The following is a 27,550-nucleotide window of genomic DNA, read 5'->3' on the forward strand; positions in this document are numbered from 1 at the left end:
CTTTCGTTCATCAGCCCACATAAACTTGTTAGTACAATCCAATTTTGGAAGGTTAAAGAGCTGCTCCCGACAATCAAGTCAATCAAAGAACACAATTGATGGAGAACTCTGAACTAATTTGCCACGGAGTTTGAGAAGAATAAGTTGCAAATTAGCCAATACTTGCAACGCAGCAAGTCTTAAATTTACCTAGAATAAGCTGTGTGGCATAAACCATCGGATGGAAGATCTCCTTGGCTCAGTGACCATTGGATCTTGGGCTTTCTTTTTTGGGGGCTATAGAGCCATGCTCCATCTAAATAGGGAAGATATGGCGCCCAATTAGTTATTTCTACAACTGTTAGAGGTCTACCCAACTTAATGATTTTTCCCGAGCTCGCCACCTCATCTAGGTAATTGCTCAGTACAATCAGGCCTCATAGTTCTAATTTGACAAAGATCAACAAGTTTCCAGCCTAGTGCTTTCTCACCTGGCAGTTCACTGCCGTAGGGCAATTTGCCCTTATTTCTTATACCATGTTCAAAAACATAGTAATATTATGTATTAAACTTTTCCATTGAAGAATATCATATATCAAATTATCAAAATCATGCAATATAAAAGTAAATGAGCTGAAGAAATCTCCCCCAAAGAAAAACTCCTCCAGAGCAATAGGCTTTTTACTTCACAAGACAACCTCAATTTCAAGGTTTTGCATGTAAGCACACTAAATCTTGAGGCTCCACAAAGTAAAACCTATTGTCGAAATTCATGTTATGAAAGACAACGGCTTATGGTATCCCAACTCATCCGGAAGTTATGAAACCTTTTCCTTTTAGTAGAAAGCCGTAAAACCCTAACCTATAAAATCATATATGGGCCCCTCATTTACATCATTTACATACTGAAAAGACTTTCAGATCCACATAATTAAATTCATGATACAAAAAGTCTAAAATTAAAGTCCAAATCCAAATCATGAGTGGATTGAAAAATCCTCTACATTAAGTCGAGGATCCATCTCCAGGATTCTCCACCCCTATAAAATGTAAAAAAGTAACAAATACTTTTGAAATTTTTAGTTCTAAGGTGCGTGGCATATACGACTGGCGAACCTCTAGCACATCCACCGTTTTTTTTTCCTAGTTTCTAAACATGGTCAATCATTATTCATTTTACTTTTTCGATCGACAAGCATGTCATGAATTATGTCAGAAACCGTGGACTTTCTTTCCTTTCTGGTTACAAGGAGATCCACCGCTCTCTTTTCTGTTTTTGTAAATTGTAACAACCGACTTTGCTACTCTCGTTTCGCTCAAATACCATGTGATAGAATAACCACGCACGACTACATCCGCCGCTTTTTTTTTCTTCTATTCCGCTCGATAAGCATGTGGTAAATACACCAGAATTCAATGTCAATACACCATGCTATCTCACTCGCTGGATAAAGCAGCGAAGATAAAGCAATTAACAGCGACATCCGCCGTACCGGAATAGAGTTTCCAACAGAGCATAATTGCGACTTGGGCTCTCTCTCAGCCAGTGGTTTTATTTGCTCAAGAACCATGCGGTGGAAAGGAGCAAAGAAAGGTTCTCTTTTGTCACATTTTTAGAGGAGAACCACAACCGCACTAGCGTGCTGCTCAATACCCGTACTTACACGCCCTAGCTTCCATCCTTATATCCAAATGTCCAATAAAAGTTTTTTCGTTTTGGCCAAAAAAAAAATGTCCAATAATACCTGTCATGGATCTCCAATTGAAACTCCTAAAATTCACAAATGTGCATTTTCTAATTTTGGCCTTTTGTTTCCATTCCCATCCTCCCCTTCCTCTCTCTCTCTCTCCCTCGCCAAGAATCCACCACCCATGGCGTTTATAAACTGCACCAAGATCACATCAATTGTATCGAACGGTTTGTATCGAGTTGGGTGAGTCCTAAAACAGATGCAACTAGGCAACCAAAGGAACCCATTCCAATTTATTTATAGGCTTGGTTAGAGTTGGCCCTTCACAGCCTCTTAGGGCCATGGACTATACTTAACTGATACTACATCAAAGTTTTCTGTTACGAAAAACACTAGAAACACTTTTATTGTTTTAAGAAAAAACCCACTTCTAAAAGTGAAAACATTATTTGTCAGGTTTTAACAGAGTTTTTTATATTCAAAAATATTAAATTCTATGAATGCCCATCTTTAAACTCTTCCACTTAAGCCCTACTCACACAGATAAAAATGCAACAACTTGTGTCAATTATTTCTTGAAAATTTATGTTTAAACAATTTACATAAAATAAAACTAGTTTCATCAAACAATTTTAGATCAATTTTTTTTTCTCAAAGCAAGAAACACCCAAAACCATTTTTGAATGGCTCACCAGACCAGTCCTTATGGAACTCTAAAATTTTTCGTCCCTTCTCTTTTTTAGGCCAAACTAGATTCCGGATTTCTGAGTCCGAAATCTAGCAAAGCATAGCATGCACCTATGAGACTTACAGCTAATATTGGACTCTAAGAAAACCAGCACACCTGATTAGGAACCCCTAAGTACTACCAACTGACGGAGCCTGCTTGTTTAGGACCTTGCTTCAGTCATGTGCATTTACCATCAAGCGAGACAATTCAGATTGTCAGATCAAGATTTTGATCTTGACCATTGAGATTCAACGGTCAAGATCAAAAAATCTCGACCAAAATTTCAATTGACGGTAAATGCACATGATTTAAGTAAAATCGGCTTGTTTAGGCACGTTGCTAAAACTTAGAACGAGGGAGGGAAATGTCACTTCACTAGATGATCCTTAGCCCACGGTGACTGCAAAGTCCCATCACCAGTAGCATCAGTCTATCTGATTCGACAGAGAGCGGAGTTTTACAACCCTATACAATATACAATAGCTGATGTTTTGGAAAAGGGAAAAACATCACATAGGACTTCATATAGAGTAGGATATAGAGAAGGGGATACGTTTACCCCCAAAAAAAGGAAGAGGGAATACTAACACTAACACATGGAGGTAGGAGAATATTGAGTAATCAATCGAATAAAAAGCTACTAGAAATCAATGCGTGCTCTATTGATTTCTATCTTCTACTTTATTTTTTTATTTTTTGAAATGGTTTTTCCTTGCATTTATTAAATTGATACTCACAGAGACAAGCTTCCAAATTGCCTGTTCCATTCCTCATATATCCCGAGTTCATTCAAGGAAACGGAAGGTCTGACCTCCTGTAGTGCATTTTCAAAGTCCTATAAAACAATAACAAAGTTCACCCAGCTATTGATATCAAAGCAAAAGCATGTTGGCTACGTTCAAAATGGAGATAAATGCAGAAAATGTTACCTGAAGAGTGACAGGTCTCATATCCTCCTTTTTCAGCTTTGTAATTTCCACACCTTGTCTTAAAGCCTCTCTCAGCGGTCCCATGGATGCGTCCTTGACTAAGTTCTTTGTGTCCGATCCTGAATACCCTGAAAATGGACATGTCGTCAATTTAAAGAACAAGCCAAGATGCAGCACCAGACTGGAGGAGAATGGGAAACTTATGACACTGATCATATTTGCAAAACAATGACAACAGGTTCAGATTGAATCTTTTTATCACCTTCAGTGAGCTTGCATATAGCTTCAATTTCTTCCTTTGAGAGCTTGAACAACCCATCCTTCTCCAAGAGATTCTGGATAATCCAAGCTCTGGCATCTGCAAAGCCAATCATATGGTTTTGTACGGTAAGCACCGAGTGCATTTAGGAAAACAAGAACACTGTTATGAACCAGACCTGGGGATGGAAGAGGAATATAGAGTCGTTTTGTAAGTCGTCTCCGGGCTGCTTCATCAAGCTCCTGGGGTCTATTTGTCGCTCCTGCAAAATGTATAGCACACCATCATGTACCTTACTGTGACATTGCCACACCACATTCAATAATTAACAGAAAGAAACAATGTTGAATTGGATTCTTGCAGAAATCCTATAATTCAAAAATCAGATAGTCTCATACTTCCATTTCATACATCATGAATTGTGAGCTGTTTTCCAGAGAATTAAGCCACATGCTGGAATGGTTCCCATGATAACAGGAGTAAACAGTAGTCAAAACCAAAGAATACAAGCAACGATCAGGTTAAAAAAACCACAAACAAAAAAATGAATCATTGAAATTATCTAAGCAAGTAGACAGAGTGAACAATGCAGAATCCTCAATTTAGGAGCCAAATTATTATGTACAACAATATATGATGTATAACATCCAGGTATGGTGGGAAGAAGGGGAGGACACAAAATAGGTTAACACTGTATACAATTTTTATGTAGCAAGCAGCAAGCCCATGTAACTCAGATAAAGAATTACTCAGGCGAGTCAAGCTAAGTCATGAATCGAGATTTAAAGTATGAATTAGTAGCTTCATGATGGAAACAAAACAAAAGTTAACAGTCACCAATTCATCATCATCACAAGAAATATATAACATTTATCTATATAACATAGTCACAGCCATAGATTTGCCACTTGATGTTTGGCATTTCAGTAATTAATAGGAAACCACATTAATCAAACCCAGGCATGGCTTAAGTGTTCAACAATTACCAATAAGCAGAATTTGCTCGTTTCCACCATCAAAGCCTTCCATCTCAATCAGAAACTGGGTTTTCAGTCTCCGGCTTGACTCATGTTCACCTTCTGACTTCCGCTGAAATTCAAATGGGATTATCAGTATATTCTACTTAGTTGCCAAGTTAGTCTTACCTGGATAGAAATTAACAAAGGGTGGCCCTCCAACTGAGAATGAATATATGCATGGAGTTGTGGCCCATATCTTCAGGGCAAGAAATTCAAATAGAAATGACAACCACCTGATGCAGCTTGGCCAAAAAACATGTCAAAGGAGCCTTAAAGAAAGAAAAAAAGGGGGGGGCTGGTTTTCCTAATTGAGGAACCAGGGTCTCAAAATCAGATAGTGGGGCCAAAATCCACCTAGCATCCTCTATTCCACTACCTTCCCTTGCAATGGAACCTGACTGCATCATTGTTTCTCTCTATTGTTTTACCAATTCCTGTAGCTGTTGCAAACAAAGGCTGCTGTTGCTACTGCTATAAAAATTCATGCAACATGCTGCTCTTTATGTGGATCGACTCGCTGCAGCAACTTCAAAGTTGGACATCTCCATATCCTTCCATCAAAGTATCAAACCCTGATTGGTTTTGAAGCACAAAACATCTTCAACCCCTCCATTTGATCACCACTTCCACCATATTCTATTGGTGGGACTTTTCCATGATTCAAAACCTTCTGATTTTTTTCCACTTCCACACCTTGCATTCCATCCATGAGAATTACACCAAACTTACAGCAGATCTTCACCACCAAGACCTTCAATTGATCACAAACTTGAGCTCTAATTTATGGTTGGTTTAGCCTCCACAACGTTGGTTTCTAGTTTGGGAGTTGCTGCAATATCTCTAATTGGACCATCAGAATTTGATGAGACTTCAGCAAAATTTCTACCCCATACAAGCTACATTCAATGAGAAATGTGGTCCACTCTACAAACTTAACTTCCTAATGTCAGCCTTATTTTTGGATTTCTGTTATAGATTTACTAGGGAAAAGTTATCCCTAATTTAGCTTTACATTACCACCTGTTCTTGGGAGCCATTCTAGAGACCGATCTGGTCTGAAAACTTAGTTTCTAGTTTCTTAATAGATTTACTTGGGGCTGGTCATCCATAAATTAGCTTTACGTTACAAGTTTTTTGATAACCATCAAGCATCAGCTCTATACCAGAATAAAAAAAATAGATTTGATCATTTGATCATCTAATCCAATAAACTTCAAAAGTGGAACTCACAGGAGGTCCCCATCAAACGGTCCTACTCCGTGCATGTTTACCAAATATGCTCAGGGTCTAACTATCAGCACCTTCGATTACCTCTCAGTGAATTGGTCAATACATACCTGAGACAATAGTGAATCAATCTCATCCACAAATATTACAGCAGGCTGGCGACAACAGGCAACACCAAAAAGTGCCCTCACTAGCTTTTCACCCTCACCAATCTGTTTTCATCACCAAACAAGTTAGATATTCTGACATATCAGATACAAACTACAGACAATAATCATTGGCAATAATGGTTTAATGCACACGGTAAAAGGCTAAAGATACAATCACGGCAAATATCAAATCGGTAGTTTACAGAGAAACTGAGACATCAAAATTTTCAACTAGATGCTGTAAAGGCAATTTTCCTGGCAAACTTCACGAGCATCAAATACTTGGTATGTTGTAAGGGCCAAAGTCCTCTTCCTCTTCAAATAGATGCAAAGGACTTGTTCCCATATACATATTCATACACAACTATACCCAGCTCAAGACCTTGAACAATGTTAAAAACATATGTAGCAATAAAGGAATATGGATTTTTTTCTGTCCTAATTACCGTCAAACTGAATCTAGAGACTTGTATACTTTCCTTGGACAAAACCCTTCACAAAAATTCTCTAGAACATAGCCATAGAACAAATGTAAGTTAACAAAATCATACCCACTTGCTTGTTAATGAACTTGCAGATATGTAGAAAAAGGTAGCTTTAGCCTCTCCAGCAATAGCTTTGCCGATCATTGTTTTTCCGGTTCCCTGGGAGATGTGAGGAATCACAAAAGTCAAACCAAAGAAAATAAGATATTTAGCTTCTATTTTGAGAGTTAGGACAAAACACTTACTGGAGGACCAAAAAGAAGAAGGCCCTTTCCAGGAGACCTGCAACCTTTAAATAAATCAGGTCGCATTAAAGGCCATATAACCATCTCAGTCACACACTTTTTAGCATGAACCAAGCCAGCTACAAGATTGACAAATAAAAAATGTAAGTTAAGAGGGGAAAGCCATTTTGGCTAAATTCTCACACTGCACAATCTGAATATAGATGATAATGAAGCCAGCAAATGTTAGATTTACCAATATCCTCCCAACGGACATTGGGATCGCGATCCATTATCTCATTGCTAACATGTTCAATAAGACGAGGTTCCAAGTTCCTTAACTTCTCAGGAAGCTCACCGTCAGGCCCGCACAACATTTCCAAACTAAAACCAAACATACATACAAATGTTAAAATGAACCATTCCTAATACTAACAGGTGACAACCAACTTTCCTACAAAAAAGAATAAGAAAAATTGCTTTGCACACACTTAAAACCTCAAGACCTAAAAAAACAAATAATTGTGGATTTATCTTTGGCATGAGAAGCAGAAAGGCAAAGTTTCAAGTAAAAATATTTAGATCAGCTCATCTGAATCACTACTGATGGCCTGAAACTGGTCAGTTGATACCACCCTGATAAGCATTGCCCCCATATCAACCAGGATCAGGCTGTCTTGGACAACCTATATTGATAGGTCGAGCATGATCTGAAATCCTGTACTACCAAAGTTAAAATCATTTGAACGACAAGGTGGAGTGTTAGATATTCATCTCGGTGAAGATGCAATTTTATGACCAGAACTATCCAAAACTACAGGGAGATGAAAAGGCAACAACAGAGAAGTTCAGAAGAAGGTGCAAAAGGTAAGGGGGTAACAGCTCTAGCTTTAGAACAATATTAAAAAAAAAAACTTGAAATTGACTGACCATCTCTTGGTTGAGTCATCTAACACATCATCGCCTTTTGCTGAATTTCGTGAAGTTGTATTGCCATTATTGGCTCCATTGGATCTAATAGGAGGAACAAAATTATGTCGAATACCACGTCGAGGAAAACCAACTGATCTACCACCATAACCTCTACTAACTGAGCTGTTATCACTTTGTGGGGAGACGGAAGTGCTTGGTGATCCTGCCAAACCTCGCTTCTGTCTCGCATCCATTTCCTGCCAAAACAGAATTAGGTTATTATTAAGAACCTTATATGTTCAAATTTTAAATGAGGAAGGGAATGAATATAATATGCAGCAGGAAGGCTCATGCATGTCGAGACTTGCAGCACCTAATCTGTGAGATTTGTGGACAAAAACAAAAGAAGTATTTAAGAATCAAGCAAAATGACCCTATCCAATTACCACGACCCATTTCAGCAATTCACCCCAGCCGCCCCAGATTTTCTGCCTCAGTTCTTATAATGTTCAAAGGGAAAAGAATGAGAAGGAAATGCTACATCAGTTCTTACATATTCCATTACATTTTCTCCCAAAAAAAAAATTCAATTCTCACAACTGTCTACTCAAAAGTTAGTGGCACACCTGATGCTTCATCTCTGCCTATCCTTCAAGACATTTGATCCCTATGCCAATAAGCTCTTGAGGAAGCATAAAATTCCGCTTACTTCGGATTTAAACACCATATCACTTTCTTGTGTCAAATTATGACCATTCAAAGAATTCCTCCTGTCCTCAGTTTGTTTTCTAAGTTTGTTTCCCGTTTTCATCCTTTGATAAGGATATAAACATGCTAAATGAAAGTTTGTAACTAAATCTGCAGTTCAGCCATGGCTTTTACACATGAACTGATTAATTTATGCTGTCTAAGATTTAAGAAGCTTGTTTTTAATTAACCAAACAAAGACCATATTTTTGGCACTATCAGCAAGTCCGCACATAGTTAGTTTTGTTAAGGTTTTCTATTTTTATTTTTTTCCCCGCCCCCGGGGGGGGGGGGTTGGTGGTTTAAGTAGCAAGTCACAGGGGATTCTATCTTGTGAACAGATGACAGGTTTTATTCCCAGATTTTTCTGTTAGTTGTTTATATGGATGAATGATTTCCTCATTATTCAATTCAATGCTTCAAGTAAAGTACGAGACAACAAGGGCACAAAAATAAAAATATAAGCACATACGAAGTCTGAACCTCCGGAAGACAAACATGTGCACGTCCATAGACAAACAAAAAGTAGAAACAAAACATATAACATAATGAACCTACACATCTATAAGCGCAAATGTATGAAAATGTGTGCCAGTTTTAGGTCTTCCTCAATCCTCACTATATCACTACTTGTTCACTTGCATTTATAACTTGTGTGTTTTCTTTTAAGTTTAGTCTATTATGTTAATAATTGTTAACCACATGCCAAATTAAATGCAGATTCTTTTGTTTGAATCTTCTTCACAGCGGATTGCATAAATCATATGTAGAAGTGTATCTTATTGCAAAAATAGTATAAAATAAAAAATAAAAAAAATCAGGCTTCAAGACCTGGAGTAGCAACTTCAACAAGATACCACAGTTAAAAAGAAGAGTGAGTACCAATTTTGTTCTCGCTGTGACAAATCCATTGCCAGAAACATCAGCATTAGCTTCGTCGGTGCTTGAAGGGGATTTAATACTTTCATACCTGGGGCTACCAGTTTCCATATGTGTACGTTTTATTCCATAGCCAACATGAAGTTTCGTTTCCTCTTCAGCTTGCAGAAATGAGGTGAACCCATGGCCTTTATGATGGCTCTGATTAACTGACTGAGCTTTTTCTATTATAGTACATTCCTCTGAGCTGTTACTGTTGGAGTTTGACAGACATTTGTATAAACCATTATTTTCCTTCACCTTGTTGCCATATATAGACGTTAACTTTGCCTGTGTCATTGTTTTTGGAGGCTTGCAATTTAACTCCCTGATTTGCCTATTCAGTTGATCTGCTTGAAATGAATGACCTTTCCCAGAGCTGCAACTTTGAAGAGTGTCTGAATTGATGCTTACTCCTGAGCGGTGAACCTGAAATTAAAGAAGCAATTTGCTTTTAATTCACACATAATTACACCAGAAAGTCACAGAGATTTCAGTTCGGACAGTGGAACAGCGTCATAATGTCTCAGTTTTTACAGATATAATGGGACCATAACAGCATAGACAACACAAAGGGAGAGAAAACTCCATACCCCTGGACCAGCAGTTCTCGCTTTAGATTTTTGAAGGAAAGCACGGAAATACTTTGAATTCTTGACCTTCTCCATGTCAATATCCCCCTTCTGCACAAACACACAGCCTGGACCTCTCTTCGCTTGTTCAAATGCCTGACTGGATTAATTCAAATACCAACCATTCACCATTTACATCATAATATGTACGAGTCAGGAAATGTTTTAGCATGATCAGATGCATGGTTTCCTCAATCTAATAGGAACTGAACTGCGTCTTCTTCTAAATTCGCGTAAGCAAAACCACCTATGGACGATCAGCTAGACAGAAAGACAATTCTTCTAAATTCGAGTACGCAAAACCACCTATGGACGATCAGCTAGACAGAAAGACAATTCTTCTAAATTCGCGTAAGCAAAACCATCTATGGACGATCAGCAAGACAGAAAGACAAAAGAAACGTGCAAAAACGACATATCTTCGAATCAATTTGTAACCTAAAAATGGAAGTACAAATCTGCGGAAAACATCAAATGGACATCCAGCTAGAAAGCGCGATATGAAAACCAGTCTAACAAATTCAAGGATGAAATTTATGTGGAAGTGAAGAGAAACCTACCGATCGGATTCTAGCGCAAGAGAGCGGCGAGCGGTATCGATCTTCGAGGAAACTTCACTTCGAATGGGATGGATAAAGGCCTCGTCAATTTCGGTGCGAGTTTGTGAATCGAGGAAGCCAAGAAGGCGTAGACCGAGTATTTGAGCGGAGGAGAAATCTCCTTTTTCCAGAGCGATATCGATACCGAACAGAAGCGAGTGAAGCCTCTTCAAGTTCTGATCTACTTCTTCCCTCCAGCAAGCTGAAGCGTTCTTCCCCATTCGTTTCTCCCAGACCAGCGAGGAAGATGGCGACGCTACTCTCATACTGGAAATCTCTGATTCCTTTGTTCCCGCCATTCGGATTTTGGTCTTCTAACCAGTTTGGCCTTAAGGGCCAGGCCAAGTGGTCCACAACTATATATAGGAGCACTTCGGAATTTGGAGGGAAACAAGAACCCAATATTCCGTTTCCTTATTTTGAATTGGGATAAATCATTTCGAAGTTCAAACGCCAAATCGGAGTAAAATCGGTCTTAAAACCCTAGAAGGTCAGAATCGCCAATACCCTTTCGAAACCCTTTTAAGTATCGGGAATCGGTATCAGTCATGCATTGGTTCGGATTCTAAGTCAAATTATCCGGGTATTTTTTATATGAGAAAATTTGACACCCCCAATATCGCTGAAGAGATTTATATCCATTTGGATTTGTGAATCCCTATATTTCATTCACCTTTTTACATTAAAAACGTGAATACTATAAAAATGCTAAATATTTGAACCATGACTTTATAGATTTTTTTTAAGCTGCATTTACAGATTTCATTCAAAAAATTCAGGCTAATCAAGCAGTTAATTTTATGAACCATGACTCTATAAATTTGAAATATATAGATTTGAAATTTTTAGATTTTTGAAATCTCCAGACTAAAATAACTAAACAGGCCCTCAAACTACCCAAATTAGTGACTAACATTTTTTTATAAAATTTTATTGGAAGACCCTTCCCACCCCATTTCGTGTATGAAATTACCAGCACTTACCCACGTTTCATACGGTTTCATTATTCAATCTCCCGTGGTTAAAACCTGGCTCCGTCCTTGAGGAGCTCAATGGCTCATACAGATATCAGCTTCTACGCAAGCATAGGTCCCACTAAACATTAGCAAACATGCATTCTTGTTTGTCGAGAGACGAGGCTCTCTCACTGAACATTAGCGAACTGTGTCAGAACAATGGACATTGAATTCTTCAGTGAATTTCTGAGGTCTCAATGTAGCATATGGCGATTTTGAATTGAATCGAAAATGAACTCAAGATTAAAGATCTCTGTACTAATTATGTCACATTGGAATCGAAGTATCAACACAAGATTAGATTCTAGTACACAAAATTCAGAAAATTTGAACGCCAAACAACTATACATCACTCTATAGATGACCAGGTCTACAATTAACTGATCACTTCCTAAAGAAAACAATAATGAATAATGAAGAAACCGCCAGTTTTCCTGCAAAAGTTGACAGCGAAGCTTGGTGAAACTCCCCTCCAAGGGATTATCCCCATTCAAAGGGATAGTTAATTAATGACAAGAATATGATGTACAGACTGAAAAATCAGGCCCTGTGATCATCTCCTCCTTCGATCCCACCAATCAGGTACTTTCAACCTCCTGCTCCTGTGCTCTGCAAGTCTTGCCCCAGGAAGTTTGTGTCTGACCTGTCTCCATAACATATTGACAGCATCTTCCTTCTTAGGGGGATACTGGAACTCATAGTGATGGGAGATGATCTTCAGCCTCTCCCACATCTTCATCCATCTCTCTTTTGGGATTTGGCGGAGCTGCTGGACCATGTAACCAGGTTTTAGTGCCTCTTGAGTAGAGAAAAAGACAGAGAACTCAGTGTAGTCAATGTCATCCTCATATGGAAGCTCAATCCGGTCACTCACGATCACAGGGACACAATGGCTGACAATGGCATCAAAAAGGCGGCATGAGGAAGGTGTATCTCCCGCAGGATTCAGACAAAATTTTGATGCACGCATCCCTTGTGATGACTGATACAAAAGCACAGAAATGAGACAAACCGCAAAATCAGTGTAAGCTTTTGAAGAACCACACATAAAACCTTAGAGATAAAGCAGATAACAGCAAGTCTGCATCCATATACACCTAATGTAGACTTGTAGTAAGGGTTGGTGTGTGCATGAGAGAAAGAAGATGTAGTAGGCACCTAACTGGTTGACCCAGCATAACCGGGTTTGTAAAACCCAGACAGAACCAGTTCAACAAGGGTTGGAAATAGTTTAGTTAGACTTTCTCTTTTACCATGTTGAAAGTTAATACATAGAATGCTAGATTAGTTTTTAATTGGGTTAAGAAATAGGAAGTCCATTTCAGATTTATATTCCAATTTAGGTTCCGTGAATTTTATTTATTTAAACTTAGTGTCACACGGTTAGGGCACACAACTGAATAGGATAAGCACTGGTTTTGCTCAAAAGAGTTATGTATGACCGCATGATTGTGTGTTTCCTCTTCCCTTTCTGCAACTCTGAGTTTGCTGGTTTCTCTCTTTCTCAAACTGGCCTTCAGCCAATTTGGTATCATAGCTGAAATGTATTCTTCTTCCTCCCGGTCATTCTCTCTACTTCCTTTATCAGCTGATCATTATCCCTTCCCACAGCAACCCATCTCATCTCCAGCACTGCAATAATGCCCCTTGCCCCTTCCTCTTTACCCCTCCTCCCCTTAAAAAAAAATAGCAGTGCCATTGATTGAGCCCCTTTCCTTCTCTAGGGGTTCCAGCAGCAAAGAAAAATGAGAGAGAGCAGCATTCTGTAAATGGTTCCAGAAAGATCCTCGCCGCAATTTGATTCCCTACCCTTCAGAGTGGTTGTCTTCCTAGAATCGAAAGCCCTTTGACAAAGGTCAACCCATCTCAATTTGTAAATGCCTTCCTCCTCCCCTCTCAATGGCCAATAAGACTTCTCATTTTATTCATTTCTCTAAAATATGCCCTCCCCACTTCATTTAAGTAATTCTCCCCATTCCTGAAGTGCCACCCCACTTCATCTAATTACCTTTTGCCATTAATTTCTTTCTTTTTTGTGCCAAGTTGCTCCTCCCCTCCCATACGTTACTGTCATCTAGTGTCTTCTAAATAAATTTCCATTATTATGGTACTGCCAAACATAGTTGTAAAGTCAGCAAGGCAGCAGAGCAGTGCCTGAGTGCTTAGGTGACCAAGGCACCAGGTATTATCTTTTATTTTCCCGCTTTCCTAAAATTATTGGTATGTTACAATATATACCTTATATCATCAAAATCAAGATTAAGCCATGTCAAGAATCAAAAGCCCACATTAAGCTACATAAAGTAATAAAAAATTAGCATAGAATTGTAAGACAGCACAACTCAGGAAGCAAGCTATTGGAAGTTTAAAACAACGGACACATCCATTTAGTTTATATTGTTCTTGGAATTGATCATTGTCCTGGTACATCTGGTCTCACATCTAATCTAAGCATTCTGAGCACACATGATCTTTAAGTATTTTAATTTTTTTGTACAACATGTATAACTAATGAAACTGCTCTCAACTTAATTTGTTTTCCTCAGAGAAGTTTTGACTATTACAATGATTTTATTAAAACATGAGACCTATTTTGGCCCCCAGAACTGTTTATTCCTCCCATATCTGCAAAAACACCCCCTTGTCAGCCTTCATATCCAATGGTTCCTGGAACCCTGCCCCCCCCCCACTCCCCCTTCTCACTCAGGTCTGGAATTCCCTCCCCCCTCTCGCTAGTTCCTCTAATGATCTAATAATTTGGCTTCCTTCTCCACCCTCTCAGCCTGGAATCTCCTCCGTACCCACAACCCTAAACCCCCTGGATCCCCTTGGCCTAGTTCAAAGGTTTCATCCCACGCCATTCCCTTACCCTTTGGAGAGCCCTCAACCATGCCCTTCCCACCCAATCCTTCCTCATTAGCTGTCAATATCCCAGTGAACCCCAACTGCGCCCTTTGTTGGAACGGCACGGAAAACCTTGAGCACCTTTTCTTCTCCTGCCCTTTCTCCGGAACTATCTGGAGAAAAGCCCTAGCTTCCATTTGGCCCCATTCAAGGAGTTCTTTTGGGTTTGCTCATGATTGGTCTTGGATTGTGCAAAACTTTTCAGGAGCTTCCATTTGTGATCGAATTGGTAAGCTAGTTTTTTGTGCCTCCATTCATCATCTTTGGTGGGAGCGCAATCTCCGAAAATGGATTTCCAAATCTCGCTCTATAGATATGATTTGAAATGCCATCTACTTTGATGTTTCCTCTAGATTGTTAGCTTATCCCCACCCGCTGTTGATGATTCCCCAAGGAATAGATTCATTGTTGTCTTCTGGGGTCTTAGCTCCTCCTTTCAATCTTCCTCTTAAAGACCTTGTATTTCCTTTTCCCTGTTTTTAATATAATTATTCATTCATCAAAAAAAAAAAAAAAACAGCTCTCCAATAAATCCAAAATTGCTTAAATCTGCTTTAAATGAGTTGTGTTCTCATTTACCTTATTTGATGTACATGAATACCTTATATATATATACCCCTGCCTAAACAACAAACTCGATCCAAGTTTTGTCCCCATCTGATCATCCTAAACCCTAGAATGCCATCTTCTCCCTCCAAAACCCAAACACTACCCCTCATTTTTGCTGCTGATTCATTTCAGCCTTCTTCCCATCATCAGGACTTAATGTAACCTTCACTAGGCCTCCCTAAATCAACCTACCAAAACCCTAGCATCAAATCCTAGAGCTAACTAAACCCTAACCTAATTTCACCAAAGATTGTTTTTTCTTTTTGTTGGATGAATAAATCTCCAAGGGAGAGGAACACTGTGAACAAAAAAGGGAGAAATCACCCCCCAAGAAGAGAAGGGGAGGAGGGGGAAGGAGGTGAAAGATGCTGGAAATGTTCCTACCTTTGCTGCTGATCATCCTAAACCCTACAACTCCATCTTCTCCTTCCAAAACCCAAACACCAACCCTAATCTTCGCTGCTGATTCATTTCAGCCCTCTTCCCATCATCAGAACTTAATGTGACCCTCACTAGACCTCCCTAAATCAACCTCCCAAAACCCAAGCATCAAATCCTAGAGCTGACTAAAACCTAACCTAATTTCACCAAAGATCGCTTTTGCTTTTTGTTGGATGAATAAAATTAAATTAAAAACAGCCTCCAAAAGGGAGAGGAAAACAGGGAAACAAAAAGGGTGAAACCGCCCCTGGAGGGAGGGGTTGGAAGATGCTGGAAATGTTCCTATTCTGACCCAGCTAACAGCAGATCCTGGTTATAGGCTTCTAGTCAGTCTCCTACCAATCTAGAACTGTACTACTACGAATTTCTTCTTAGATTTCTCCCCTTCTCTAACCAGCCTTTTATGAAAAGGATATTCAATCTGACATTACAAATTCCAGAACTATTTGAAGGATACTGAATAATGAAAAAACAGAAAGATTTTGAAGATACAAATGTTTATAGGATTCCAGGGATCACAAATGCATCCAATGTCTTCAGTATACTAGAACCCACCTCAGTGTAATAACAACATCTCTTTTGGCCCACCAATCATTAATGTTGCCAATTTTTTACACTAGGCACCTGTCCTGAAATTTTGGGGAAGGGTCCAACCCTGATAATATTTCAAAGTTTGTTTATTCTAGAATTCCCAAGCAACATTCTACAATCAGTTGACTAGTGAATTATAAAACAATTCATAATATCAGTTATGAATTAGGTCGGAGTATGCTACAGGCAGGAACTGAATAGCATGGCCACCACACATGAATTACCTACCCCCCCCCACTACCAAAAAAAATATATACTAAAACCAATTCCCCAGTTCAACACTCACCGCCTTTATGCTTTCTCCAGTAGCAAAGCTTTGTTCATAGTGGACATCATCATAACCAGCTAAAATATTGGCCAGTTTAGCACGGATGATTCCTTCCTGCAATATGACAATGGCCTCCAGTAATTATTTCTGATTTTCCCAAAATTTTCATATAATAAACTGAATAACTAGAAACACATAAAATGAAATTAACATACATCTTTTCTAACTGTCCTCCCACGGAAGAAGAGGAGTGTGGTCCGAGATTCAAAAGGATCAGAAGGATCATCATCCATAAAGGAATCCACAACATGAACATAGGGAGCCACTACATCTTTCCTCAGATAAGACATGCTTTTTGGGTAGCGTCCAAAATCTGCAACAATGAGTATAGAGGCATTCACTTGATCTCGAAGAAATCTGAAAGCATTCGGGTGATGCATGGGAATTACATGGTCACGGCCTCCAGACCTCTGCCACTGCTTGGATTTCCTAAGAAACTCCAGCACGTCAACCTGGAAGAAGAACCAAGTAATTTACAAATTACAAATTGAGAGCAAGAGAAGGTTTTGTAAGCCATGATAGAGGAATGTTGTTTCAGAAATTCTATTCAATGGTGGCTAATTTCCGAACCTCCTCAGTTGAGATAACCACAATAGTCCAGATATTAAATAAAAAAGGGAAAAAGAAACTCTAAGAGCGACAAACACTAATTATGTTAACATATGCAACATCACCAAAACTTTGACCAGTTTCTATCCAATCAGAAAGTTATCATTGCCACCTAATTTGGAGTACAATCTGCTAAACCGGTTTACAATTCAGGATACATGAACAATCAGATATGATCATATTTAAAACTCACTTAATATAGATGGACAATCAGATATGATCATATTTAAACCTCAATTAATCTAGATGGACAATCAGATATGATCATATTTAGCCCCCCACCCCCGAAAAAAGAAAAAAAAAACTCAGTCCCATAGATGAAAAGAATAAGGAAGAGCCCTGCATTGATGTCATCGCTGGATTCTACAATCAACAATTGAGTGAGAGAGATAGAGGGCTCTTGGCCAGGCACTCAGAGTGATGTGATTAACCGTTAAAGGACAGTTAACCGTTAAAGGACAGTGATCAATAGGAAGAATAGGGAAATGATAAGAGATCCCACTTCACAGGGGGAAGAGAAGCGTTATAGACAACAGATTGGCTTCTGCAACATGCCAATCTAGACTCAAAGGATGAATGAGTAACTCACAGGAAGCAAGTACTGATGTTTATCAGCAATACAGAACGAGATTCCACTATAGAACCTTAATGCTAGTATGCTACTAACCCCATAAGTCATCAAAATTTAAAGACTGATTGAACAAGGTAGTGGCATTTTTACTAATTCCACCAGTCATGCTAAATACGGTATTGGAAGCATCATGGCCGGTTAAGGGAGGTCGTCCGTACACAATTACTAACTTTAATATTCAATTTTCAGCATAATTCAAATCCATAAAAAAATTTTAAAAAAAAAAATAAAAAAATCGGGAGCAGCTCAACAGGAATGTATATCATACCGATACAAATCACAGAACTAAGAAGCTATGTCAGTATAACAGATTACCTGTAATTGGCGATCAATCTCTGTATCCGGATCCGTCATGGTATGACCATGGGTATTGAAACTCAAAGACGAGAAGAAGGGAACGAAAAAAACATCGGCCATCTCCGGATCCGTAACCCTAACCGCCTCTCTCGTATCCTCTGCATCTCCTCCTCTTCCTTGATAGAAAAGCGACACCATCATCCAGTACTCCACACTGTGTTGCGTCTTGAGACCGGAATGAGAAGGCCAGGGAGGAAAATCGCTAGCAGTGACAGGAGTCTGATCGGAGTTGTGACGATCGATCATGCCCACATTGAATCGACGTGGAAGATCGTACATGAAGACTCGAAGAGGTGAACGGGTGCGACAAGGATACAACTGACGCTGTTGAGGCAATTGAGAAAAAGAGGAGAACTGTGATCTCAGATCAAGGTTTCCGGTATATATAGAGAAGGAAACGAGAAGGACGAGAAAGAAGAAGATAGATAAGGAAGCTTTCCCCAGCATTTTGAATTCGGCTATGGTAATAGCTTATCTATCTCCTCTCCCTTCCCATCCTTTTACACCTTCTCTTCTCTCTCTCTCTCTCTCTGAGATCACCTCTGCAACTTTACTTCTCCATGCCACCTTTTATTCCCCTGAGTAACCAAGCGTATTGTGAAGAATTTTTAAGATTTGAAGTGCCGGAGAAGACGGCTGTCCAAATTCATACCTCACAATCTCGCATCGAAGGTAAGGAACGGGTGGCATTAATTCACAAACCGAAAGTAATGTGAGCCGGACCGAATGGACCAATCAGAGACTGATTGACGGGTCGGACAATGAGAAGCGAACGCTTCACCATTAGTAAGGTTATGCCAGTAATTTCACCTTCTCTATAGATGAGGCTTATAGGTGATAATGAGCATGGTCCAAAGTGGAAATTTATCAGGTCAATTTACATAAGATATATGACATGCGTCCTAACATCACATCAAATGATTAAAATTTATTTATAAATCATATTAAAGATTGTGAATAAACTATAAAAAAAATAAAAAAATAATATAATTTATAAATGGATCTCAACCTCTTAATATGATGTTGGGACACATGTCACACATCTACAAAGAAGTAAATGGTTTATTTCCTTGTCAGTAAAACATGAATTAAGAAAAGTGAAAAAACACAGGAGTTCCGTCCAAGGATCAAGAACATAGCAAACCCTCAAACCCGGCACTCAATCGCATGTAATTTCTCATGTGTTATTGTAAAAAGAAAATTGAGTTTCATTGAAACTCCACTCTTATATTCCTTTTCCTGCATGCAAGACCCCTTTCAACACCGCCATTAATTTGGCACAAGGCCACATCACATTTGCCCAAATAAGCATCCTTCAGCTCCGAATGTGTTCCACTCCCTCTTTAAATTGGAGTTGAAGCTTAAATTGGTGTGTTGATGCTCCAACAATGCATTTTTAATTAGTTTTAAAAATGATAACATCAATTCACTATTCAAATGGTGAAAGATTGATACATCACACTAAACTCAACTTCTCTCAAATCATATTAAAAAAAATCTGATATAACAAGCAAAAAGTACTTGACCTTCTACCTAAACTGGGGACATAAGCTTGGCAAGTAGGGTTAAAGAATCATTTGGTTAATATTTTACAAACGACAAATAAACTCCTTTTAGCATCGCAAGGTTGTTCGGACACCTGTTAGGGAAGAACTTGTCAATTTGATTATGTCCAATACCCCATTCCAAAAAAAAATAAATAACAAGAACACTTTTTGGCACTTGAAAATGCTTTAGGCCTCGTTGAATCAAAATATGGCAGTTTATTCTTTCCTTGTAGACCAATGTAACCATATGTGACCCATATGTACCTGTTTTACCTAATTAATGGAATTTTTCTTTTCAACAGTTCACTATCTTTTAAGGGTAGTTCTGATATTTGAAAATTGTTTGCAAATTTGTGAGACAAAAACATAAAAAATTCGAGCACATTGCCTTTAAAAAATAAAGGTGTTTACACCTTTATATATTAACTTACTGAAAAAGAAGACTTCTTACATACACCATTACAAAGAATCAAATCTTGATTTCTTCACTCAAATGTAAGTGTTGATTATTACCAATTGAACCAACTTGAAGGGTTATTTGAGCACATTGATTATCAATATCAGATATCGTGGGGGGGGAATTAGATTCTCATATCTATCATCCACCATTACTAACCCATGCAAAGAAACTACGCGATGAAAACCCAGTACTCAGACACAAACAGAAGATAAAATAAGCATGGCAGCCAGTGACGCGTAGAAAATTTCCAACCAAGCGACGCAACAAGAAACCCTCTACGTTTAGAAAACAAATTCAACAAAACCTTTGAAGCATGCATTTCTGTCAAACCAACTTGCTCAGGAAACACCAATGGAGGACAATTGGGCCAATCATGAGAATAAGGTCGAACTTGGTCCTATTTCTGTCCAGCAGGCTATATATATTCATTTGGTTAGTCTGATAGTTTCATAAAAATTCTAAGGCAACATCCTAGGAATTGTCTGTAATGCAAGGCAAGCTGCTTTCAAGCAGGAATCTGGCAGATGACTCTTCACTTGCAGAGGCAATAAACAACCTTATCGCTAGCTTTTAATTGCTTGTATCCATCAAACACCTGGCATGGTGGAGATAATGAATAAATAGGATTAAGATCATTCCAATTGCCGTCGCTGAAGTAACAAGTATTTAATATTAAAAGACACTTAGATAGGTATACCAAAAACACTATCAATTCCGCAACAAATCCACTCATTCCAGGCAATGCAAGATAAGCCATCGAGAAGACAGTGAACATGGTTCAAAAAAATTTTGCACCCTACAGCATCGAAAGGCCAAAGGGCATGTCTGATGGCCTTAGGAAACTTGATCTGCTAAGAGAAAACAGGGAGGGTCAGAGGTTGCAGCTTGCTCATGGGCTGGTCTTGAAGCTTTCATCAAAACATGGGGAAAGCACTTATTAACGAACTGAGTGCTACTGTGCCATTCAAAAAGGTTTCGACCAGGCCTCTGCTTGGGATCCTACACATCACCTCAGCAAGATGAGCTGATAAACATCCTCGTTGTCAGGACCAAACAGGCCAAGCTTTGGCCTATTAATCTTCATTGCTTCCATTTACATAAAAACATGGCACATGATACCTACCAGAGACTGAAACAGTCTACAAGAAAGAACATGTTTGGCAGAGCATGTAACTTGTGCCCCACTAATATGGGTTATGGGTTCAAGTCCTACAGAGCAAGTCAGGACTAAACAGGCCGAGCTTAGGTCCATTTATCTTCATTGCTTCTGTTAACATCAAAATATGGCACATCAACACCTACCAGAGACACAAACAGTCTACATGAAAGAATTGTTTGGTAGAGCATGTGGCTTGCGTACCACATGATATGGATTGTGGGTTAAAGTCCTACAGAGCAAAAGAGAAATCTGTGTCTACTCTCTACCCCAAACCTAAGTAACCCTCACCACACCACCCATCCTCCCCCTAGGGGAAATAAATTAAAAAATAATAATAAATAAATAAATCATCCAGTCTCACATCACAATTCAAATCCACAAAATATATCATTAAATAGATCTCGATTTTAAATTCTCGTCTCTTTGATGGTTTCCTTCAAGCCTAAGCTTTAAAATTATAGCTAATGATCAAAATTCAAGAATGTTCAACAACAGTAAATCAGAAACTCAGATGTGGTATTTTGATATGAAGTTGATTAAAGAGCAAGACAACTATTCAAAAATGGGTTTTATCCAATAGTTATATCTAAAAATTAGCACTGTTACAGAATTAGTAATTTAAGACCTTAAAAACCACGAACTCAAATAACTAAGCAAACAAGTGACTGATAGAGATAAGATCCTAGTAAACAGCAGTTTTTAGGCTTTCTAACAAGATATCAAAACATCAAGTGAATCAAACGGTTAGACTAAGATTTTGTGAATTACTCACGGAGTATTGATGGAGAAGAATGGAGAAGAATGGAGAAGAAATGTCTAAGCGTCCCACCAGCCACTGATAGAAACCCACCTCATAGCACTGCATCTTGTAGCAAATCTGAATCTTACAGAATAAAGAAAAGGATAAACCCAAAAATCTGCCTCAATAGAAAAAAATCATGAGTTAAACTTCCCTTGCCCCCTTGAAGCCAGCCCATTGCTTCCATGGTTCTCAGACTGGATCTGATGCTATCTGGTGCGTGCTATAGGGGCATTTAGACTGTCTAGGAAATAAAAATTATGAAGTAAACTAACTTAAAACAATACTAAACTTACAGAATCCTAATCCAACCTAACTAAGAAATTGAATAACAGATTAATAATTAAGATAAATAAATAAAGCCAATTACACTGACACTTCATAATTGTATCTTAACCTGTGCCCATATCATATGCCCATTACAATGAAAACACTTTTGATCAAATACCAAACACAAGGTTTATTTTTAATAAATTAGTTCATATAGGAGATTTTAACTGCACCACTCTTTTCAATAATCCATCCAAAAGAAAACTTCTATCAAAAACTTCATATGCCCCATACAAGCAGTCCAGAGTATACAAAGAACACAATGCATAGAAGCAATATGTGTCCAAAAAAATAAACTAGTAGTCCTCAATCCTCATGACGTTTTCAGCTCTAATTCTTTCTTTAACAGTTCTATTCATTATTCCCTACTGGTGGTTTACCTAGCCAAAGATAAAGCCCAAGCACATGTGGTTGTGCAGGTTGGCTCATCCTTAGCCCAATACCACTAGGGTAAAGCTAGCCTGGGCATGCATTCGTTGCATAGTTGTTATGCATTGCAAGAGTGTGACCTTCACAACAATTTTCTTTCTCATTTTGTAAAAAACCACTTCACAACAATGCTCACAGGATTGGTAAATGATTACAAACTAAAACCTTCAACAACAACAACAACCACCCCAACCACACCCCCTCCCCCAAAAAAAGTAGGAAGGAGAAAAGAAACAGGAGAGGCGCTAAAAAGGGATAAAGAAATAGATAGAGGGATGCATTTTCAGGGAGAAAAGAAAAAAGCGTTCTGTTTAAAGAATATCTGTGGCATGAACCTAGAGCCCTGTTTGTTTCAACATAAATATTACTTGGAGATTTTTGTGGTAAATTTCACTTTGTAAATGTAAATTTTTTTAGTGTTTCTTCCCATAGTAAAACAAACACAAGAACATTTTTCAACAAGTAATATAGTACATGTTAACTTTTTTGAATTGAAGCAAAAAAATTTCCAGAAAGTTTCATGTTGAATCAAACAGAACCTTCCTATGAGTTTAGTACCTGGTCTTACATGTGAAACAGCAGATATTATTGATGATACAGTATTAAGAATTTAATCAGCTTGGTTCTCTCCAAATTTTATGTTTGTTGATTTTCAATTCTTAAGAAATTTAAAGAGATTGCCTTTTGATTATACCAATTAATTGTTGTTCCTAACTGTGACTTCACAAAGTTTCTTTCTCTTTAATGATTGGTTTCACTCTTGTATGTAGACCTTTAAGGGTGTCTGAATCCGGAATTTTTCATTGTGAAAAATATTCATATCTGTACAATATGCAACTGAATTTGGATTCAAATGATTGCTTATCGGATTGGATAACATCTGGTTATGAGTAAAATGGATTTTTTTTGGTCTAAGAAAAAATATAGTACATTTAAATTTTAAATGGTTCACCAAGTGACATTTTGACGTGCCTAATGGCTGAACCAGTTTTTTTTTTTTGGGGGTAAGCACTAAAGGCTGAACCGGTTAACCCTAGTTAATAGGTTGAACTCACCCTAAACCCTAGTTATGTCAAACACTTAAAACTCACACAAATCCTCAATCGAATTACCAAAACAAAGTCGTTCTTCAAGCTTAGCCAAACCCAAAACTTAGCTACTCTGACTCTTCAACCAACAGCAACCAGTGGTTACTCTGCCCCAGTCTCTTTGTTCTCAGATTGAACCCTTGACAGCCGTGGCTAAAGATCTCTATGGTTTCTTCCAGGCTATTCTTGGCAAAGGTTCTTTCCCTTGTGAGATTGGAATGGAGTGGAAGAACTTGAAGTCAAAAGGTGTGGGCAGAGTCCTGTTAGAGACTGCTTTGAATCCCTAAACAGTGCTTTGCTCTTGACCCATTATTCTTTCATTAGTGCCATTTCTGTTCTTGGCTTAGTTTCCCTTATCTCTTTCTTCAACAACAGGAACTGATCTCAAATCCTACGCTGTTACAAAATAAACTTTTTACCTTATTTAGAAGCTCAAACAACCTTATCGCCTCATGTTTCAAGTGTTAAGTTAAACTAGAATAATAAACCATGCAGAGGGGAAAGTGAAGCTCAAAGATGACAAAATCTACCTTTCCAACAGATGTACAAAATTCCTACACAAACATGGTGAAGTAGTAAACTATTGCCACAATGGTCGGAAAAGGATCAATGTACAAAAATCTAGCACAAGCAAGAACTAATAAGCATTTAAACACTACCATCTCATGTGCTTCCAGGAGCATCACTTCCAGCAGCTGGCTTGCGGTTCAAATAACGAATAACAGCATCTTCAACCCTGTAAAGTCCATTAAAAAAAAAAACCCGACATCAGAATAGCATCAGACCATCAGTCACAATAACATTGAACTGTTTCTTGGCCTCTATGCTAATTGAATTAACTGTGGCTTGTTTGACCACAATGTTAGATAAGTAATATGACAACATATTTGGTTGTCACTCCACAGCTGCAATGCAATATGCAAGAGGTACACTCATGGTCAAGAAGACATGTAAAGTGATTGTTTTAGGAATGGCTATAGTATATAGAAAATACTTATCCAACAAAATAAGTTTGATTCAAGAGCATTTAACTTTCCAAAGAGCACCAAATGTCAGTTAAACGTGTGTGAACTCTCAATTAAGAATAGAATAGACAGTAATATGATAGAATTGGGAAAGAAGCTTACCATGATTGGTTGTAGAAGTCCGATCGACGCTCCTTCTCTGCATTGCGATTAGCTTCCCCCGCAACAAGTTTCAAATCTCTGCTTTGTGAAGCAATTAAAGTATTAATAAACTCAACTGGAGATTGACTGAACCCTAGAAAGAATGCTCGTCTCCTACGATGCTCATGGATCTTCTTAATAGCAGCACAAATAGCTTCATCACAGCCATCAATCTCCTTGTGCTTATCTACGTTGGCCAAGAAGGCAGACATTTCCTTCTGTAATGGAAATGGAACATCAACTAATACATCATAGCAAGCATTCCCAGCTGGATTGGGACCAGATAACCTGATCTTATGCTCAAGATGAATAGGCTGCGGTGGGGAAAGATGCTGGGATATTCTTTGTGAAACCATAGCAAATTTCATCTTCTCCTCACCAAATACTTTCCGAAGAGGTGGATCACAAGCAAATATAGAAGGGTCGTTTGGGTTCTGCAGTTTTCTAGCCTTGACATAGTGCCAAATTGAAGCTATAATTCTTGGGCGTGTCTCGACTTCAATGCCCAGAAGTTCCATCAGAGGAGGTGAAAGTTTAAATTTTTCAGGCATGTAATTCATTTCCAGGCGTATGTTCACAGTAAATTCCTTATCGCCTTTCCTTCTCACCTCAAAGCCCTCATGTGGTGCAGGCGATCGAGCACTTTCCCATATAATAGTGGGATTATCGGGATAGAGACTTGGGTCCAAGTTGATGGTGATTTTCTTGAAAAATGAGGATAACTTGGGATACGACGAGTTTGGTTTCTGTATCGCACCGGGAGGATCTGGATCAACCCCGTCTTCCAATATCCTCCCAATTATTTTAAGCGACCAAGATGGCGGCTCAGCGTTTTGCTTCTCCGGGATTGTGCGGGTCTGATTGGCAAAAGAGTTGAAAACATAAATCCGAAGAGTCTTCTGAATACAGGGAGGGTTTCTAAGGGATTCCTGAATATCAACCTTCTTTCTTGTGAGAGCAGCATCGACCCTTGCCTCAAACTCGAGTAATTGGGTATATAGAGCAGACTCGGGCAGGAGGGCTGCAACTCGATCTGGAATCTGCTTCTCAGGTAGCTTTCGCTTTTTCCTGCGAGCCGCAGGGGTTAGCTCCATAGTTCTAAATGGAGAAACAGTATTAGTTGTAGCAGGTCCAGGAGGACGCACTGGAGGCTTTTGCAAAACCCGCTTCGCAGTTGCTATGCCTGGTGTTGAGAGGGAGGGAGACGACGTACCCATATGCCCAATTCCAGTGGTTTGGTTCTGCGCAAGGGACTGTGCTTGAGCTTGTAACTGAGCTTGGAATTGGGCATGAGCTGCTTGAACTTGAGCTGCATGAGCCTGTGCTTGTGCTTGTGCTTGGGACTGTACCTGAGCAAAAGCTTGTACTTGAGCTTGCGCCAAGACTTGGGCTTGGGACTGGAGTGGAGACTGGAACTGTCCATGAAAATGTGAACCCCCTTGCGTTTGAGATTGCGGTTGAGAGTGAATTTGAGCTGTATGGTTCATCGGCATGGACTGCGAAACCATCCCAGCATTACCAAAAGGAGAAGAAGCACTCCCGACATTCTTCGTTATGTTATTGTTCGACGACATTCTTACCTAGCAGCGCAACATGAATTCCTGCAAAGACCCAAAACCCTAAAACAATTAGGCCTGCGTAGTCTCTGATTCTGATAAACTGAACGAAGCCCTGAATTTTCTAAAAAGAATCACGCGAGAAATCAACCATTCAAAACCCTAAACCGATCGAAATGTAAATAGCAACAAGATGAACACACGAATCGAAAAATTAAATCCATCTGAAGCAATTAGAAAATCCAGAAATACAACACAACTTAGATGTTTACCAACCGCTAAAGGAACTGCACACAAAAGGCCCAACGTCGATATGAAAACCGAAATAAAACGAAGCTGGGAGATAATTCTGTATCCATAACTCCAGGAGAATAGGAGAAGATTGAGAAACAACTATGGAGAGCTTTACCGTAAATAAGATAAGGAGTACTCTCGATCAGGGATGGAGACCAAATCCTAATATGAAGCTCACACTGTACGAGTGTTTCGGAATATTTTGCTTCTCCCACGGTAGGGCTCTGTAACTTGGGTTGCAGTTTTGGGGAGTGCGATGTCAATAATACAGAACAATCCAAACCGGTTGGTTCAATCCATATTCCCTCAAACCCTTTTGGTCCACGATTGGTTTAATCCAACCAGACTCATTTGGTCCATTTGGAGATCAACGACCTTTGGTTAAAGAGTCCTCCAGGACCTCCCTTGAAGGAGAGCACCACCACAATGTGCTATTTGACACTTTATAATCACAAATAAGAGAAAACTATTGAAAAATCTAGAAATAAATTCTAGAAATAGGACCCATAGTGTTCTCTGTGCCTCTTAGATTTTTGTAGTCATAAAGCATCGTGTTCCCTATTAAAGGAGGTGATCCGAACTCTCGGTCAAGTGGGGTGAAGCAAGGAATTTCAAGACAATATCGTCTCCCCAATGCACATGCAGAAACATGCCATGGTTCAATTGTGCAAACTTACTTTTAGAATGAAGTTTTCAATACTACTCCTTGAATATCCCCTAATATTTAATGACTCAA

At 38.9% G+C, this 27,550-nt stretch overlaps 3 protein-coding genes across 11 annotated transcripts; all 3 read right to left on the minus strand.

Annotated features, from left to right (window-relative positions):
• Positions 1–647: 647 nt before the first annotated feature.
• LOC149020003 (P-loop containing nucleoside triphosphate hydrolases superfamily protein) lies at positions 648–10,929 on the minus strand. 2 transcript variants are annotated; one of them, XM_089147998.1, is made up of 13 exons: positions 10,462–10,929; positions 9,863–10,001; positions 9,234–9,698; positions 7,623–7,861; positions 6,949–7,076; positions 6,714–6,832; positions 6,535–6,627; positions 5,945–6,046; positions 4,575–4,677; positions 3,767–3,850; positions 3,592–3,687; positions 3,330–3,457; positions 648–3,214 (listed from the first exon to the last, which is right to left on the minus strand). In XM_089147998.1, exons 1-13 carry the CDS (start codon positions 10,797–10,799, stop codon positions 3,134–3,136), a joined length of 2,115 nt encoding a protein of 704 aa, XP_089004124.1. In that variant the 5' UTR covers positions 10,800–10,929; the 3' UTR covers positions 648–3,133. The 2 variants fall into 2 exon arrangements, with proteins under 2 accessions (XP_089004124.1, XP_089004123.1); XM_089147997.1 differs by having other exon boundaries at positions 648–3,235.
• A 654-nt stretch (positions 10,930–11,583) lies between these two features.
• LOC149020004 (putative arabinosyltransferase ARAD1) lies at positions 11,584–18,651 on the minus strand. Its single transcript, XM_089147999.1, has 4 exons — positions 17,945–18,651; positions 16,545–16,841; positions 16,348–16,443; positions 11,584–12,498 (listed from the first exon to the last, which is right to left on the minus strand). The coding sequence occupies exons 1-4, from the start codon at positions 18,431–18,433 to the stop codon at positions 12,070–12,072; spliced, it is 1,311 nt and encodes a 436-aa protein (XP_089004125.1). The 5' UTR covers positions 18,434–18,651; the 3' UTR covers positions 11,584–12,069.
• A 1,586-nt stretch (positions 18,652–20,237) lies between these two features.
• CHC1 (SWIB/MDM2 domain superfamily protein) lies at positions 20,238–27,063 on the minus strand. 8 transcript variants are annotated; one of them, XR_016172135.1, is made up of 4 exons: positions 24,926–26,559; positions 24,458–24,534; positions 20,691–20,841; positions 20,238–20,588 (listed from the first exon to the last, which is right to left on the minus strand). XR_016172135.1 is itself a non-coding variant. In XM_089148000.1 (3 exons), the coding sequence occupies exons 1-2, from the start codon at positions 26,536–26,538 to the stop codon at positions 24,462–24,464; spliced, it is 1,686 nt and encodes a 561-aa protein (XP_089004126.1). In that variant the 5' UTR covers positions 26,539–26,559; the 3' UTR covers positions 20,238–20,588; positions 24,458–24,461. The 8 variants fall into 8 exon arrangements, 6 of the variants coding, with proteins under 6 accessions (XP_089004126.1, XP_089004128.1, XP_089004127.1 ...); XR_016172136.1 differs by having other exon boundaries at positions 20,691–20,844; XM_089148000.1 differs by lacking the exon at positions 20,691–20,841.
• Positions 27,064–27,550: the final 487 nt, after the last annotated feature.

This window comes from Hakea prostrata, chromosome 3 (assembly GCF_041222555.1).
Source record: "Hakea prostrata isolate BN-2017 chromosome 3, UWA_Hpros_2, whole genome shotgun sequence".
Taxonomy (NCBI): domain Eukaryota; kingdom Viridiplantae; phylum Streptophyta; class Magnoliopsida; order Proteales; family Proteaceae; genus Hakea; species Hakea prostrata.

Excerpts from the sequence above, each read along its gene's own strand:
- LOC149020003 (XM_089147997.1), bottom strand. The coding sequence starts at position 10,799 with ATGGCGGGAACAAAGGAATCAGAGATTTCCAGTATGAGAGTAGCGTCG. Across the intron at positions 6,833-6,948 it reads TGTCCGTTGGGAGGATATTG|CTGGCTTGGTTCATGCTAAA; the intron begins GTAAATCTAACA and ends TCAATCTTGTAG. Across the intron at positions 3,236-3,329 it reads TGAGACCTGTCACTCTTCAG|GACTTTGAAAATGCACTACA; the intron begins GTAACATTTTCT and ends ATTGTTTTATAG.
- LOC149020004 (XM_089147999.1), bottom strand. The coding sequence starts at position 18,433 with ATGCTGGGGAAAGCTTCCTTATCTATCTTCTTCTTTCTCGTCCTTCTC. Across the intron at positions 16,842-17,944 it reads AGATTGATCGCCAATTACAG|GTTGACGTGCTGGAGTTTCT; the intron begins GTAATCTGTTAT and ends TTCTTCTTCCAG. Across the intron at positions 12,499-16,347 it reads CTGGAGAAAGCATAAAGGCG|TCATCACAAGGGATGCGTGC; the intron begins GTGAGTGTTGAA and ends CTTTTGTATCAG.
- CHC1 (XM_089148000.1), bottom strand. The coding sequence starts at position 26,538 with ATGTCGTCGAACAATAACATAACGAAGAATGTCGGGAGTGCTTCTTCT. Across the intron at positions 24,535-24,925 it reads GACTTCTACAACCAATCATG|GGTTGAAGATGCTGTTATTC; the intron begins GTAAGCTTCTTT and ends TGGACTTTACAG.